This window comes from Balaenoptera borealis (assembly GCF_965194805.1).
Source record: "Balaenoptera borealis genome assembly, chromosome: 21".
Classification (NCBI taxonomy): Eukaryota; Metazoa; Chordata; class Mammalia; order Artiodactyla; family Balaenopteridae; genus Balaenoptera; species Balaenoptera borealis.
The window spans coordinates 23,455,942-23,473,728 of record NC_138880.1 but is presented as its reverse complement, the minus strand read 5'-3'; the positions used below and the strand labels follow the sequence as shown (position 1 = coordinate 23,473,728).

General features: G+C 37.9%; 2 protein-coding genes across 12 annotated transcripts in view; one reads left to right on the top strand and one right to left on the bottom strand.

Moving 5' to 3' along the window:
- Positions 1-17,787, bottom strand: part of SORBS2 (sorbin and SH3 domain containing 2) — a 230,452-nt gene that overhangs the window by 37,797 nt on the left and 174,868 nt on the right. For 8 of the 9 annotated variants that reach the window (XM_082375171.1, XM_082375165.1, XM_082375168.1 and 5 more), the window contains 5 exons: positions 17,320-17,408; positions 15,907-15,953; positions 11,837-11,951; positions 11,623-11,751; positions 10,283-10,486 (listed from right to left, as the gene is read on the bottom strand). In XM_082375171.1, the coding sequence (XP_082231297.1) occupies positions 10,283-10,486; positions 11,623-11,751; positions 11,837-11,951; positions 15,907-15,953; positions 17,320-17,408 (584 nt within the window). Of the gene's footprint in view, positions 1-813; positions 922-4,787; positions 4,983-6,710; positions 7,488-10,282; positions 10,487-11,622; positions 11,752-11,836; positions 11,952-15,906; positions 15,954-17,319; positions 17,409-17,787 lie in introns of all 9 variants that reach the window. The other variant, XM_082375164.1, reaches the window with a different exon arrangement.
- Positions 1-17,787, top strand: part of CFAP96 (cilia and flagella associated protein 96) — a 157,354-nt gene that overhangs the window by 136,332 nt on the left and 3,235 nt on the right. The window contains exon 6 of one of the 3 annotated variants that reach the window (XR_014239180.1): positions 11,351-11,482. The gene's annotated coding sequence lies outside the window, so the exon portion shown is untranslated. Of the gene's footprint in view, positions 1-11,350; positions 11,483-17,787 lie in introns of those variants that run through there. The other 2 variants (XR_014239181.1, XR_014239182.1) reach the window with 2 other exon arrangements.

Sequence of the window (17,787 nt, the reverse complement as noted above, 5' to 3'; positions counted from 1 at the left end):
CTGTCATCAAGCCCTTAAAAGCTTGCAGAACCATAATCATGTACTGGAGCACGTAAGATTAAACCAGGTCCATCAAAATAGAAATGGGAAAGGACCGATTCAGGCAGAGATGAAAATTCTCAAACTCCTCGGCTGCCGTCCTCAGAATTGATGGTACCAGTTAGAACCCATTCATTTTCAAGGGCTGTCGATGCCACAGAACTAAGTAGTCAAAGGGAAAATAATCTGACCTTTAAGTTCCATCAGAGCTGTCAAGAGACTGGGAGCCCCTGGAGTCCAGAGAAGCAGAGTTGGCTTGAAAGGGTCATGGAGTGAATACGGCACATGTCAGCAGAGCAACAAGATATTTTACAACAAGGGCCATGGATTAAAAGAAATCCAAATAAACTGAACGACGCAGAAGCAAGCATCCCTGGAAGGGTGTGAGTTCAGTATATGATTGGCAGCAGCTTTATTCTTTGCACTAGAAATAGTGATGGGAAAGCAGTGATTTACACAAGATGGATGTGGAAGACAACATATACCACACCCTTATTTGCACAGAGGAGAATTGGGGCATGTCTTTGTCGCTTTTGGAAAGCTTACACGCACACATAAAGGGGAAGCTCATTGACCAAAGACTCAGGATAGGATTTTCGTGTTGATCTGACTTCATAGCTGCTCATCATCATCAGAGAGGTCGTTTCCTTTCAAGGGTACCTCCAGCCCTACTTCATTGGCAAAGCACAGCAATGACAACTAAGGAAGAGCCAGCCCACTGATGGTGGAGGGGTGGCCAGGGTGCCTGGCTCAAGGTGGGGCATCTGATCCTACCCTGTGGGAACCGCTGAGCCCTCTGACAGGTGAGCTGCAGGATCTCCAGGACATCACTGGGCTACGCGGAGGCTTACCCAAGACAAGTAGATCGCTTTTTAAATCAGCCTGGAAAAGCCGTAAGAAGTTAATTAGTTCTCATCTTCATCACCCAGCCTTCAGAGGAGCTTTCCTGTTTTGTTTTTTTTCCATGCACACACAGCATGCCAAACTCCCAAATAAGAGCAGAGCAGGAAGGGTTAACAGTCTGAAGACAGCTCTTCTGGCGGCCCAGAGTTTTCACAGCACAGGTATCAGTCGCTGCTTTACTAGGGAACTCACAGGCAGAGCAGAGAGAGATTTATAGAGGGAAGTTGGCATAGGGAAGATGTTTGAATGCAGTGTAGATGGCTAAGAACACTTACAAGAAATTTTATGTCTTTAATAGAATGCTTAACAATTGGTTTCAAGATACTCTCAGATCTGACCTGTTTTCTTTGTGTTTATTTGAATAGATGCAAGGTAAGAGCCAGGGAAATTTTGCTTTATATCCATCAAATTTCATAGACAGTGTCAATCATTTGTCACGGGTAAATTTTCTAATAAAACACATACAAAGAAAATATGGGGAATTCTCCGGCGGTCCAGTGGTTAGGACTCTGCGCTTTCACTGCTGAGGGCCCAGGTTCAGACCCTGGTTGGGGAACTAAGATCCCACAAGCCTCGCAGCATGGCCAAAAAAAAAAAGGCTTTTCTGGGGGAAATTGTGAAATACTGTATAATTAAATACAGAATATTGTTCTAACTCCAAGCACCTTGTGACTATTTTGGTGTTCTTTCAAAGTAAGATTTTTAATATGACAGTGAGTAAACTAACCTTTCTTGTGTGTATGTTTTATTTTCTGTCCATTCATGGACAAGACCTAGCAATGTACTGTCTGGTATTTGATTTGGCTTATGGGAACTTTAGCAGGACTAAAGGACTTTTAAATAAAAGCATGTGGTTTCCTCAACTCTCATTTAGGAAAAAGTTCATAATAATTAGTAATGATTGACCTCATATCTTCAGTCTCTGGGGATGAAATGCATCAGGCATTTTTCTTTAAGGCTTGTGGCAGAGAATGCTTCATGTTCTCCAATATCCATTCTCTTCTTTGTCATCCCAGTAACAGAATCCCAAATGTTAGGTAGGCACACGGCCATTCTGAATAAGGTCTATTTTCCAAACTTCCTTGTATCTAGATATGTTCATGTGGTAAGTTCTGACAGATGGGATATGTGCGGTTTCTGGAAAATGCCCTTCAAGGAAGAAGACATAAGCTTCCCTCCGCTTTTTTCCTTCCTGCTGGCTGGAATGAGAAAGGGACTGCTGGAGCTGCTGCAGCCACTTTGGACCATGCAGCGGAAGCTTTTCATTGAGCATGGTGGTGTGCCAAAATAAAATGGAATCTCCTGGGATCCTTGATGACTGTATAGCCACATACCAACCCTGGATGCCCTACATTTATGCATAAGAAATATATATTTCTACCTTGTTTAAGCTCTAATTATTTTGAGCCTTCTGGCACTGCAGCTGCCCCAATCTTGACTAATACAAGGGTTCTATAAACATCAAGACTCATAGAGAAAAAAAGTAGCTGTTGGAATGATGTGGATAAACAACTGGAAAGATCATTTGAACATATTAGGAAGAATCAGGGCTTAATTTCATGTTGGAAACTGTGCTCAAGGGGATTACCTTCCAGTGGGATGGCTTTAGGGTGAGGAGACTTCCTTTTGGGACCATAATAACTGAGTTTCTTGGAAGAAACCCAAGAAAGAGTCTTTCTCTCTGTTCACAAAGTGCTTCCACTGCAGCTTGAGTCCACATTGCTGCAAGACTCTTTTACAGAATATTCTTAGATGGAATTGGAAGCTCAGCTTACAGCAAAGCTGAGGATTATAATAATTTATATTATGAAAACCCAATATTTAAAAGATGCTCAAAGACTAGAGAAAATATTGGATTCTGATTTATATATCAAACTCATAATTTATATGTACATTTCAGTCTTTCGTCATCTATAAAGTCGTGGTAAATTTTACTTCCATGGAAGATTTTGGATTGCATATGACAGACTTACATTATCTCAGAAAATACTTTAAAAGAACAAAATTGCATTAAATTAACATGAGTTAAGTAAAACAATGGCTGATAGGGGTTGATAACATTGTTGTAATGATTTCATGCATACCATACTATGCCTATTAAAACATTGTTAAAATTTTATTTTCTCTTTGCTTTTAGTGGTAGGTTACTCTCCTTCTTTGTAATGAGCAAAATTTCTAACATTCTTGAAATGAGAGAAATAGGAAGCCTTCTTAAAGGATTCACATCAATTTTTTTACTGTGTCAGTTGTAGATTAAACTATAATAATGGCCTAAAATTTGTAGTTGATTCAATTTGTATGTATACTTATAAGCATAACTTCAGTCAACTTATATTCTTTCTATGAGTAAAAAATAGATTTATAAGGTTTTCAGAAAAAGTGGGGGATTAAAATTAACATTTGCTCTCAAATATGAGATAAAAAAGAGAAAAAACTTCATTTTTCTGGAGTTAGTTATTTGATGTAGTTATTAAAGTATTCTTTTAAAACATGGTTACTGTGAATATCTCCATTCTCTCATACCATTCTGTGAACAACTGAAACATACAGAATGCATGAGATGAGCTTGGTTCTTGCAGGAGAATAAACCTGTTTAAATTCTGGTTTTGTCCTTGACACTACAGTGGTGAGTGTTCCATCTCTCTACATTAGAGAAGGCCGATGCTCAAGTTACTTGCCCACTTACTGACTGAGCATAAAGGCTGAAGAACAAGTAGGGAAAGGCAAGGAATAAATATTTTGGCCTTAAAAAGAGAACCACAGAGAGAGGAAAAAAGGCAAATTCTTAGTCTCAGACATTATCTAAAGAATTATTATTATTTAAAAAATTTCCTAATTATTTCCTGCCAGCTAAGATAAAAACCTCAAAGGGCAAAGAGCAATATGTCTTTAAAATATACTACATTTTTTCAAAGATTCCTTTTCTACGTAAGATAAAATTCACGTAGATGGACTATTTTGGTGGATAGATTTGGTGATGGGGGTTTGGAAGATTGCATAAATGGCATTTCTCAGGTGTTGGTGCTTCCTAGTTCAAAAACATGACTCTACCAGAGCCTTCGTTTTGTTTTGTTTTTGTACTTATCTGCAGAGGCTCTCATTTCAAGTTGAGAAGATTGAGTGTAAGGTTGAGTCATTATTTGAAGTCCTTTTGTCCAAAGGAAAAGGTTTCAGGATCATTCTGGACATAGAGAAGTAAAACTTTTCTGAGATGGATTGATTTCATGCTGTGGTTGTCACTGAATCTCTTTCCAAGGCCAGTCATTAACTTTGTTAAAAATCTTTCATCATGGTATCCTAAGAGGGAGTTAAATACCAGCAGAGCTGCCAGCCAGCCAGCAAGTCTCAGAGATGGATGCCTTGTTAACTGCTACAAAAGAAGCCTCCTTTCCACATCCTCATTAATTTACTTCAGTTTTGTGGAAGAACAAGGCTCAAGACAGTGCCAAAGATCATCCAGCCCTTAGGCTCTGCTGAACCTGCTGATTAGTTGGGAAACTTAGGAGGCAATGAGCCCACTAAGAAGTGACAGAGGATGACAGGCACACAGCTGACACCTTTGGATGGGATGGTTCTCCTGCTGACCCTCAACTTAAAAAAAAAGTCTAATAATCACTTTTTATTCTTATATGAAGTTTAGTTTTTCTCCTCAATCTACGTATAGCTGCTATGCAAATATATCTTTTAAATTTTTGGACAGAGGCCATGCTAATGATGTTAAAAGTTAGCAACCAATATTGAATGACTTTTTAGATCTTGTAAGATGGCACGAATCTAAAGACGTACATCTAATTAATTAAGTTCATTGAAAGACATGCAATAAACCACACTCAAGATGCAGTTACCTTTAATTTTGGTGAGCTTATCTCCTGTTGATAAGAGTATTTAGGGAGGAGCGGAGATGAGTAGGGCTGGGTAGGCTGAGAAAGTGTGGGGACCAGGTCAGAGACAGTGGCCAAGGAGGAATGAAAGGGAAGGGAGGAAAGCAGACAGCTGGGAAAGGATGTAGATGTTCGATCTCCCGAAGAAAATGAAGATGGCTTAGATATTGAGGAAAGACAAGATGCAATTATGCTTGTGTCCAGAATGAGGTTACATGCTTTTTAGAGAATACCCCCCGCACCTAAATAATTTTAAAGTTACTAAATACCCTGGGGTATGTGACATTTATGACAAATTCTTGCTTTGAAAGCACTAACTTTTTCTTCTGCATTTGATTCAAAATTCCCAATGGGTATGATCAGTTTCACTTTTTTCTGATATGAGTGGCTGGAGATAAGAACCCCCATAATCTACAATTGTATAATGTAATTTGTGGGATGGGTCCTTCTAAACATTGAGGAAGAAAGTGTAAAACCCTGCAATGACTCTTTGTAACTTGCTTGTGAAGTAGATCACAATTTATAGTCAGTTGGCTGCAAAGCTAGGGGAGTTACGACCTCTGCCTGTGCGTGTGCGTGCATGGCGGACACTGGCTGTGAAACCCACCCCCTGAGCACCACGCTGGGGGTGCTGCCTGCAGCCGGCAGTAGCGGTTCCTGCGAACCAAGCCACATGTCTAATCACATCTTAAACTTGATTAAATTGAAGGGGAAATTAGTTATTTAAGTAATTGACTTAGAAATCTGCTTGACTTACTGCAATGAATGAATGATCTCTATTACGAAGCAGTGTGTTTATTTTATGCAAATGCAGGCATGGCTACGTTCTTTGTCCAGATGACATTTTCTCACCCGGTTAGGGGACAGCCAAGACTCAGGGTTTTGTGGGTGTTCGGCAGCCTAATGGGCACTCACCATTATTTAATGCCAAGAATACCCCATAGAGACCAAATGCCTCTACATTTGTTATCGGTAAGATCTTAATTGGAAATTATGGGGTTTTAAAACTGATTTTCATTGTTAAAGATTTCTAAGTAGAGGAGCCATGGGGGAAAGTGACTTGCTTAGTGGCATAATATGAATCATTAATTTTGTTCCATAATTTCAATATTTGCCAGTAATCATATTTGCTTTCTAATTCGCAGATTAAATATTTGAGACATCAAGTTTTGTTTTTCTCTTTTTTGAAAGAGAGAAGCTTACAAGCTAAAGATTTAGAGCATTTCCCTCTTAACTGATTAAAATTATTGCCCAAGGTTCTTTGTTTGTAAGGTGAATATGTAGGACTCCACTCTTAGGTCGTCACCAACTTAAAGCCATTACCTCTTCAGAAAGAGTTGAAAGGGAACTGCAGTATATTTTTCTTTTTTGTTTTCTTTTCTTTCTCTTTCTTTCTTCCCTTCTTTTTCAAACTGCTACTATATCAAAGATATGGTGTATAGTTTTCTCACCCTGGAGGTGAACTAATCTCTCTGCGTAGCGATTTCCTCATCCCGAAAGTGGGAATAATAATATAACCCACCCTACTGAGCTTTGAAAAGTAAAGATGTAGCGTTCTTAGAATGCTGTCTGACACTCAGTAAGAGCTCAACTATCAGCTATTATTATGAATATTAAAATTAGAAAGACTTTAAATTACAAAAATGTTTAAATATGGATTTATAGTAATAAATAAATAATGGAATAATATCACATATTTACATCATCTTGTTAAAATTTGGTGTGTTTCTATCCATCCCTCCACCCCTACCTCATATAGTGCTGTGTTTCTTGCATGGAAACCTTCTAAGACAGTGTCAAAATTGATGTTTATTAATATGGTTAACTGTACTAGCTAACTGTAGTAAGACTGGTTAGTTCTTCAGGAATTAGGCAAAATTAGAGTACCTCTTCACTGGTTTTTGCTGCATCGCTGTCTTCCTTAGGGCTCCTAGGGTCTGTGGGGATTGCTATTGGAAATTTTAAGCGGTCAGCTTCCCTCTCCTCTTCCTCCTCTTCTATGTGCAGGAGTGGTGTCACCTCTGTGCCATCATGGCCACACCACAAGGCATCTGGTTCTTGAGATTCTGGCCCTCTTCGGATACCTGCCATGACCCCCTCATAGATTTCCTCATCTTCTTCTCCAATGACGGGGAGGGTTTGGGGCAAGGGACCCACACTAGCGTGTGCAGAGGTCACGAACTTATCACCTAGGACCTCAGGTACTTTTTCAGGGCCTGCAGAACCCTTTTTCATTGTTGTCAGATCTGCAAGCTGGTTTTGAGGTGTCTTTCTGGAATCCTGAAGCGGCGCTGCCTCAGGGGGCTGGGTTGCAGCTGAGGTCACACCCAAGTGGGGGAGAGGTAGCAGAGAGGAGGGTGGCTTGGCAGGTGCAGATGCTGGCGGCAATGGGAGGACAACAGAGGGGTCCTCCTTAATTTCAAGGGTGATCTCCTCTGGGGTATTTGGTTTGGCTTGGTCAGCAGGTAAAACTAAAGCACCAAGCTTCTCTAATTCGTCCAATATGTTGTCCAGAAAAGGAGGTAGTGTTGGGGCCAAAGGCTTTACCAGTGGACACTTGGCTGTCAGGGACAGCCACCCCGGGGTGATTCCCTGGAGAGCTCCTTTATCTGGGCCACATGAAGCTTTGTGCAAGGGAGGGGGGACTGGTTCGCTGGAAGCCAACTTAGAAATGAGCAGGATATATGAAGTTAAAAAAACATGAAAATAATAATAATGCATTAAAACACAGAGACAGAGAAATGCAGAAAGTTATGATGGTGAATATAAAAAATATTTTATGCTATGGTCTAGATTTGCTTATATTTTTTGAATTTAAATACATAAAATAATTAGTATGTTAATTAAAGATTTATCTGAATACTTTATACTAGTATTTGGAAAAGGTCTATTAAATGTCAAATGACAAGATAAAGCTGTCATAGAGATTATAAGAACAGACAGCAAAATCTTTAGAGATTTAGTTTAATAGACTACTTCTTTCAAAGCAGGTTTCCAGATATTGATTTAATATAAATGACTCTGAAATAATGTAGAATGAAAACCAATAATTAAACCTTTTTTATTCCCAGAATCTGTTTAGTGTTCTTTCTTCCTGTGCCAAATCTTTTGAACCTTCATCATTTTCTTACTTGGGTTTGCGAGGTGATTATAACATATGGCATAAAACATTTTTACATCATTATATGTTAACACATTTCTAAATGAATAAGTTCTGAGAGATATTTTTTAAGAACAGAAACCCACGATCAAAACGAGACTGAACTTACATAACTACTATTTCAAAGTTTTAAAAAATCCAAAGTAAATTTTGACATAGAAAGGGAGCATATGATGCAAACAGGAGTAAACTTCTGCTAGGACTTCCATTCTCTTTTTCAAAAGCTGGACATTTTATATAATCTAGTGGAGGTCTAATTTATGAAGCTTAATCTCCTGAAGTAAAAAAATACTTCTGTATGTCTTAATATTATCGCTATATTTTGGATACATTGAACAAAACAGAATTTTTTATGTAAATTCATTAAAAGTTGTTCTAGAAGTGTTGCCTAGAAACATTCTAATACATTTATGTATTGTTTTTGGACTAGGAAGAATGCTATATGCTACACATATGAAGGCCTTGAGAGAGGCTGGTGGAAGACATTTTGCTTTGGTTCTTTCCAGGTCGATGATTTGGGTTTGGAAAGAAAAAATCTTCAAGAAAGATTGCACTTGCTGGTTGATTGTTTAAGCTGACACGTCACTGGTGCACTCAGCACGCTTGGTCCTTGGGCCTTAGTATGGATCAGTGCACAGTGCACTCTCCACTTAACTTTTGACTTCTGTCCTATAATAGGAGTGGGGCTTTAATAGAATTTATTTAGTTTTTAAAAACGGAAATGTGATGTCGTGTCACCATGGGGTGGGATAAATGAGATTAAATGTCACAGAACACTTGTGAGCACCCTTACAGAAGATTCAAGACTAAAGGCTACATAGCACCTTTAGTGCTAGGAACATTATGTGGCTGAGGAGGAAAGGTCTTTAAATTCCATTATCGTCATGGCTACTGCTACGCCATGACTACCTGCTGCTACTACTACTCCAGCTCCATGACCGCCACAGTCACGAATATCCATGTTAATGGGTTCAAAGTGCTTAGCCTTACCGTGGACTTGCTTCTACTGAAAGTTAAATTAAGTATCCTGAGATACCTATATCACAAAAATATACCTATAATACAAACATCATGTAATTATCTTGTCTTCCAAAAGCATTAGAATTGGATTCTACTATATTAAAGGCAGAAATATCAGAAATAATATCAACTTACATTTGAGTCCCTCCTAAAATAAAGATAGTATGTCAAGAAATGTGATTTGAGTATGTCCAAGAGTGATTCATAAATCACAATGAATTCCCTCCTCTATTTATAAATATCAGTCAGAAAATAGTGTATTTAATGTTTAGTATGTTTTGGGTATCATGGTTTAAAAGTACATTACAGTTCTTTTTCTGAAAATGATTCAGTTCAAAACTACTGAGAAGTTCCCTTCATTTAGCCAATGACATCATAGTATACATTACCAGTTGGTAAAACCATTAAATATTTTTCAAAATTTATGAACGTAAGCTTTTCAACGTATTTTTCCCCAGCAGTGAGAATAAAACACTAATTAGTTTTTAGTGAAATTTGTACATTTCTCGATTTATAAAATGTAAAATCTGGTATTCTAAGAGAAAACTTAGGAAACTGAAAATACGTTTAAATCATATTCTCAGCAAAGATTAAAACATTGTGATCTAAAATATTACATTGCCAATATTATGACATCATGTAAGAATTTCTTAAATTTTAAATAAGCCTTTGTAGATACGTACTTATTCTTTCTTAGAAACATTTATTTGAAAGTACAGTCGCTTTGAAATTTATCTGATAGTTCTTTTAAGATGACTGAATGGTGGATAAGACAAAGATATGGATGAAGATTCTTTTCTTTCTAGCAGTAGAAACTACTAAAGGAAGGATGTTGCCCTCTAAATGCTGAGCTCTGCTAGTGAAGTAAATGTACTAAAGAAGATTCTGGAAAATTTTATAACCAATCAGACAAAATTGGAAAGTACCAAACTGTTCCATTATCCAATGATAAAGGATTGAGAGTAATTGCTCAGCAACCCAGTCTTCAAAGAAAAGTAGAATAAATAAAATGCCTAGCCTTAGCCCTTTAAAAGAAAATGCTTCTCTTAAGATAGTAGATTCTTTATGTAGTTTCCCTTTATGTAGCTTAAACCTTTATGCCAGCACCCATAGGAAAAATTAAATTATATTGATTTGACTTGGCACTTAGAAACATAACATGTAAATCTTTTGCTTTGCCATAGCTATGATGTTGTAATCTAATGTCCTAAAATCATGTACCGATTATGTTACTCTGAGCTCCCAAATATTATACTAATATGCTAGAATGTTTTCTTACCTTATTTGAACTTAAGCTGTGGATTCTATCACTAGAATAGCTGTGGGGTATTGGCGGGTCAGGGTAATCCTCAGCACCTTTGGTTGTATTCTTCTTGATGACTTCTACATAGGAAACAGGGAAGATGCCTTGTCTGTTGCTTCCTGGAATTTTACCTTCATACCAGTTTTGATCAACTCTTTTAAGAAGAATAATTCTATCTCCCTGTAATGAATATCAGGAAAATGCATTAGAAATAGAGATGTGATAACATAAAAATTATAATTGTCAATGTTTTCTAATAAACAATAGTTTTCCATCTGGGAAAGCCTTATACTTCCAGTGTTTTGTTTTCATTATGAGAATGCAACTAAAGCCTCAGAGCTTACTCCCAAATTATGGCTTATCAACATACATGCAGTTTAATCATCCATTCACAACATTAGAATCTTTCCTAAGGATATTTGGCCTTATACATGTTCATATTGGTACTGTGGGAAATGACATGTGTAAGTTATTTCAAAAAGCACAGTAGTTTAACCTGCAATGTGTCGATGACAGTACCATCATCTGATCACTGACAGATTCAGGGAATGAACTTATGTAGGAAGAGCTTCAGAAAGTGCATAGCTTGCTGTGATGGTGTATCTGAAATGGGTTATAGAAGTCAACCCCTGGAAGGGATGAAGTTGGATAGCACAGTGTTTTTCTTCTTTATCTACATGTTCTGAGTTGTAACAGAGTGAGGCTAACAGGATGGGGCAAAGCTAGCATCCTAGATAATGCATAGCTGTGGCCAGGGCTGACATCCACCCGGTCTGCATCAAGATGGTGTAGCACCAGCATCCATTCTGATTGGTGGGTGGCCATGCCATAGCGGTCAATAATATTTTTTATAAAACCCCTGGCTTTTGCAATGATAGAACTTTCTACAGTCACTATTCCTGCTGGCTGCAGGATCAAGCCAATGCCACAAAACCCAGTTTAAATTTTGAATTTGATATAATTTTTGAATAATAAGGCAGCAGAAGAACACTATTTTGAACTGTATTAAAGTGCTATTTTCTTTTGATGTTTCCACATGTACAGCTCCTGATATTTAGCCCGAGGCATCCCTTGGAGACAGTTTGGAGCCTCCCAGGCTAAACCACAGAGGGAAAGTCTCTCTGAGAAGCTTTGCATCCCACAGGGACCTCATCTGGAAGGACACAGGAGTGGCAGGTAACAGTGACTCAGGGCAGCCTGATGGAGTCCTTTGCGGAATATGAGGGGGACACAAAAATGTCTAAGGAGAAAGATGACCTATCTTAGTTTTGAAAATATACAGCCTTTCAAACGCACCAGTGAAGAAAGCAGGTTACCTTTCTCAGCGATAGCTCCACATTTGTGTCAGCGCTGAAATTGTATTTGGCTACAGCTTCTCCGATTTCTCCAGGCTGGGCTGGGGGAGGCGGTCTCGCAGGCTGTGCTTTTTCAGGAGGTGTGAGTTTCTATGAAGGAGAACAGTTATTTATGCTTGACCTGTGGTAACCCTGGAAACAGCAACCACGTAAGGAGGAAGGGGAAGGGACTTACCTCTATGTATGAGATTGGGAAAATGCCCACTCTCCCGTGGTGCTCTCCCTCATACCAGTTTTGATCAATTCTCCTGAGGATGTAGACAGTATCTCCTTTCTTAAATGACAGCTCCCTAGAAGAGATACATTTACATGGTTTTTTTTTTTCCTGATGTATGGCGATTATTCTTAAGATCAAGATTCTCACTAGATCTGTATGTGGCTGGGAAATATACTTCCAATATTGAAAAAAATCTGTTGAGTCCAGTTAGATGAGGATTTTCCTTGAAAATTTTTAGAGTTCCTTTGAAACGTTGTAACTTTAGAAATGATTTCAAAAAGAACAAATGTAAACATCACATCTGATTTAAATCACAGGCAGATTAATATGAAATTTAAAGGCGGGGACAGACTTGCTGTCTAGTCATTGGTTTATAGTAGAGGAGTCCTGAAGCTTGCCATAAGGCTGGATTTATTCCGCACCGATTTTTACTTGTCCTGAAGCTAGTTAGCTACTTACTTCTCTCTCTCTCTCTTTCTGTCTCCTTTTGATATGTTAAAGCTTACAGTAAGGAAACCAGTATCATTTAGCCTTAGCACAGAAGTGCCAACATGAGAAAAAATTTTACTTGTGGATCCTTGAAGCTGGTTGACAGGCATTTAAGTAGAATATCTTGATAATGAATTTATTTTGTGAAACAGAGATTTTATACTTTGATTTTTCAGTGAGGCACTAAGATAAACATTTTTAAAAAGTGGAGTATAATTGACCTGTAACATTATATTAGTTTCAGGTGTACAACATAATGATTCAGTATTTGTATATATTGCAAAATGACCACCACCGTAAGTTGAGTTAACGCTGGTCACCACATATGTTACAATGTTTTTTTTCTTGTGATGACAACCTTTCAGATTTACTCTCTTAGATGCAGTACAGTATTATTAACTATAGTCACAAAGATAAACATGTTTCAAGAGCAAAGACATGCACAGATTGCTTGTAACTGCCTTTATATCTTCTGTTTTTTAAATATAAAAATATTTTCAAGAAACTAACTATGCTTTTCCATTTGGACTGTTTCTAAGGAGACAGTAGGTAAATTGGAGTATTTAATTTTAAGTTATAAAGACATTAGTCATCATAAATAATTCACGCCTAAATTCTCACCCTCACTGCTTCAGGTTTTCATGGCTTCACCCCCCAGGTAATTGTGTCTCTGTGTTATTTTGCCTCCACAATTATGTCTCATTGGAGGGTACTTATTTCAGATCTTTTGCCAAGAGCCCCATTTTCACACACATCTGCCTTCCCACTCCCAAATCTTCTGCGTTGCTTTGTTCAGAATCTTGAGTTGGATCATTTATGTGTGCAGAATATATAATGGAGAGAGGTTTATATCAGATGTAGAATATTTCATGTTGATTAAAAGAATTAATTGAAAAAAAGTTGCATAGTAAAAAGAATTATTACACATTTAGAAGTGCTAGAACTTTCACATTGAATCTGTGTTAAATTTTCAGTAACCCTGAAAGCAAACAAGATTCACAGGGCCTTACATTCAAATACAGTACTTCCCTCTTTTATGCAAGTGCCTAATGTAGAAAATAAAACCCAAAGTGTTTAATGTTTACAATCCAACTGTTTTATTTACACCAGGTATGTTTTATTTCTGGAAATGAGAGTAGGAAGCTTAGCTTAAAAAAAAAAAGTAAATAAGAGACAACTAATTATTTTTCTTTTAAGTGTGAAAAGATATCTTTTCTATGTGTAAAGACTTGTATTTAAATTTTTGAACTCATCTAGAAAAAAGGACAGTGGTCTCACCCTCCAGTTTTCAAAATTATGTTCATCTCATCTCAGAACTAGAATTTCTAAGAGTCCCATTTTGACCAGTGTGCTCCAACCAGCGCCTACCACCTTTGACCAGTGGCCACTGACAACCTTTGAGAATAGCATTTTCTCTCATTTTCCTCCTTAACAGTTGAGACATTACATTTGGTGAGTTACTTGGGTGTCTTTTTGAAAATTAAACTTTCTTGTGTTAAGTAAAGAAAAACAGCTTTTAAAACAGATAATTATTTGAAACAGAGATATCTATCTCTTGTTTGTAAGATGTTAGGCACAAAAAGCACTCACATCTCTTGCAGGACATTTTGTCCTGCCCAAAATGTCCGTGAGACATTTGGTCCACATGAAAAGGTGCTTGATATCTGGTCCTGTCCCAAACAGTTTGGCATGAGCCAAATATGCTCATGGACATTTTGGATAGGACCAAATGTCTGCTAACCCTCACATCTAGCTAATGATTGAAATGACTTAACAATGTGGCTATAGTCCTCCTGAAACTTTCAGTGCTCTCTGGGTGTGTGAACCTTTTTTTAAAGCTGCATGAGTCATCCATAACCTTGATTTTTGTGTCAGGTACATAACTACGTTGGGGGTGACAGACAACCGCTCTTTACATCTCCTGAGAACAGAACAGGAGGAATGTGATTAAGCTGCAATCAGATAAATTTACTGATGGTATGGGGGAAACAGTTTTTTTCTTACTAAAATTATGGGATGGTTTCCATGGGTGATTGTTCAGTCCACTTCTCTGGAGGCTTATAATACAATTAGATTTCGTTGGTTGAGGAAGACCTTTGTGAAAGTGGGATGGTGCAAACAGCCCTTCGGAACAGCTGTGTCATTTACACTCCCATGGGCAGCGTGTGGGAGAGTGGGTTTCCCTGAACCTTTGCCAACGTCAGACATTGACAATGAGGATGTGGTCTTAGAGGAGGGTGAGGGGCTTGACACTTGGAGCAAAAGCAATCCAGTGACAGAGTCAACACCACAAACACCTTTCCTCTGCACTGTACCTCATCTTTCTTTCAATGCCTGTTTCTAATTAAGGTTTCTCAAAAAGCTTGTGAGCCCTGGGCATATTTTATATGCTCTGTTATTCCTCAGGACTTCATACATCTAAGGACACTTTTGATCGATTGTCACAAAGAAGAAATGAAATTTACATGTTTTATGTCATTATTTTATAAAAGTGACATGCCTTGTACAAATTATCACACCATATCCAAAGAACAGTAGCTAGGACCATAGTGTAGTAGAAACAGAGCAGATGTTACTTATCTCATCAAAAAAAGTTGTAAGCTTTCCTTCAGGATTTTTTTTAACCCCAGATTTAAGCCATGTTTGAAATCTTCACTTCTAAAGAGAATTTTCTTATTTAGTTAACTTAATTCCCAAATTCTGAGTGATTTTATTTTTTATGTCTTCTGCCAGAGATAGATTCCTTAACTATTAATTCATATAATATGCATTTTTATGAATAAATGCTTTGGTTATTGTATATATATTCAGCTGAACAGCACGGTATAATTTAATGCCAATATCTTGAATTCTAATGGAGACCAAAGTTTCTTAAGTAAGGTCTGTGACATGGGCCATAACAGAGCTGGAAAACTCACTCCTATTTAAGCCTCCTCATGTGCTTAGTACTAGCCTTCCCCAACCCCATGCTCACCTGATGAACAAATTCCTTAAAAAAAAAAGGTAAAAAATTACGACACAGGAGTATGAAAACACCAACATCAAAAGACCACAGGATAGAACTGTGCTCAGAGTCTCTAAGCTCTGAGTATTGAGAAATGGAGATTTTACTGCAGGAGTCTTCACACACAATTCTAGTCTTTAACCACAAACTATCCTTAATATAGTTGGATAAATAAATGATACAAAATTCTCCAGTTAAGTGTTACTCCCCAACAATTTATTTTTACTTCATTCTCCACATGAAAATTGTAGAAACAAAGATCCTTAATTTCGTTTTGTTTTTCCTATCCTTTTGAACTCATTGTGCTCTAACATGTTTGGTGTAATTTAAAACTCAATGTTTCTCAACTAAACTCAAAATGAAAATAAAATTACCCACATCCCAATCAATTCAGAAGGAACCATTTAGAGTAGATTGCTGAATTGGGAATTAGGTCTTATTTGTAACACATCCCAGTGCAATATTTGTCTTTTAAAGTATTATTAATGTATTTAAAGTCAACTTAAATCATATGATGAACACTTATCTTACTTACTTGGATGTCTGAGCCTTAAAATCGTAAACAGCTTTTGCAGGCAATTTCTGAAAATGAAGGAAATGGTTAGCGCTAACTTAAAATTATGGATTTCCTATAAAAAAGCAGTTTCACGTGAACTAAAGAGAAAAGAAACCTCAAGGAATGATTAAACGTATACAATTTAAATCGTTTATGCAATTTATAAATAAATCAATTAGTTCTTTATTTAGATATTTAAACTATAACAGGAATGTAACAGATGACTTATTCACCATAACTATTGAATATCATATTTCATCTTAGGAACTAAGGTAAATGAATGCCATAAAAGGGGAATAAAATGCCTGCAGAGGATTCAGTCCTAGGTATAATTTTGGCTTTTCCTGGGATAATTGTGGAAAGTCAATTGCTCTATGTCCTAAGTATTGACACAACTTCTGAATCATAATAAAAGGACTGGAAAAAGTCATGAGGGAAGTCATTACCCCTTTTACTAAACACTTATTGACATAATAGCAAAGAAATATTAGCCCACTTATCACTGAGAGGCTCGTTAGTAGCCAAAAGTGTAGGCTTGGTCATTTTATATTCCCTGGAGAGTTCAGGAATTCTTCAGCACACAGTAAACCAGCTGCTTATCTTTGAATTGTGACATGATGTGACTCGTGCCCACACTCAAGCTTCGGGGCCCGCAGATCTGCCTGGGCCACCTGTAGCTACTTCCTCTCTGATTCCAATAATCCCCTCACCTCACTCTCTTTCCCTGTGACTCTGGTGAACTTTGGGCAACCTGGATCATTTCTGACTTCTTTGGGGGTCCACAGGCCCTGGACTATGTCAGACACCTGTAGAGAACTTTCTGGAGTGGCTGCCAGTCCAAGACCAGCCTTCAGTTTCTATCAAACCTTCATGGCTCCAAGATAGTACAAGCCAGACCTCCAGCTCTGGCTCAGGACCATGGACAAGAGCCAGTAGGTAGGTGGTTCTCAGGGGCAGTGTTTTTTTTTCAGGGATCCTCTCTAACAAAAGCAGGCCAGCAAAAACTGTTTCTATGGAATTTGTTTTGATTGGCAGCACGGCTGACCTAGGGCTGTCCCCTGTATCACTGGGCCAGAAATTTGTACAGGGGAAACCTTCTTCCTGCAAGGGGCGGCCCAGCTCAAGACTCTTTAATTTATGGGTGTCAGGTCAAGACTCAGAGAGTCACTGTCAAAACTGGATTACAACTGGGGGAGACCTGCCGCTAGGGTCAGAATGCAGCTGGCTTCAAGTCCTTTGCTCGGGCTCCAGGGAAAACTGTTTCTAGTTTCTCTGCCATCACTTTTGTGTTTTTAATCTGGGTTCTTTACTGGTTTTGGACGTAACTTCGGCTGGCAAGTGCTTTATCAAGTATATTGGTGAAAAAGACTCAAATGATACTAAACAGACTACCTCTTTTTCTGGAGTTCCTCTTCTTTCCCTTGGTGCACTTCTCCCCAAATCAGTCAGTGTGGATGAGTAACTTCTAGGGGACTCACGGTCTATTGGAAAGGACAGGGCCAGAGTGAGTATCCACTTAATCAAAAGCAGACTGGTTTAGCCATTTTCCCTGGTGGCAACTATTTACCCTTCACATTTGGAGAGACACCACAATGGAAAACATGGGTCTAAAACTCATGGGTAATTATAAAGTTATGATATAAGACAAAAACAGAGCATTTTAAGAGGAAAAATGGATATTTTTCCATTTTTTCCTTTTTCCTTTTTCTGCAATACAAGATTACAGAAGTATTATAATCATAAATATAAATATAATTGTAACATTGCTGATATAATTATACTGTAGCACCTGGTATAGACAATTTGCAGTTACAGGGATTGTTTACTTCAAAGATTTAATACTTTCTATTCCTTTTTGCC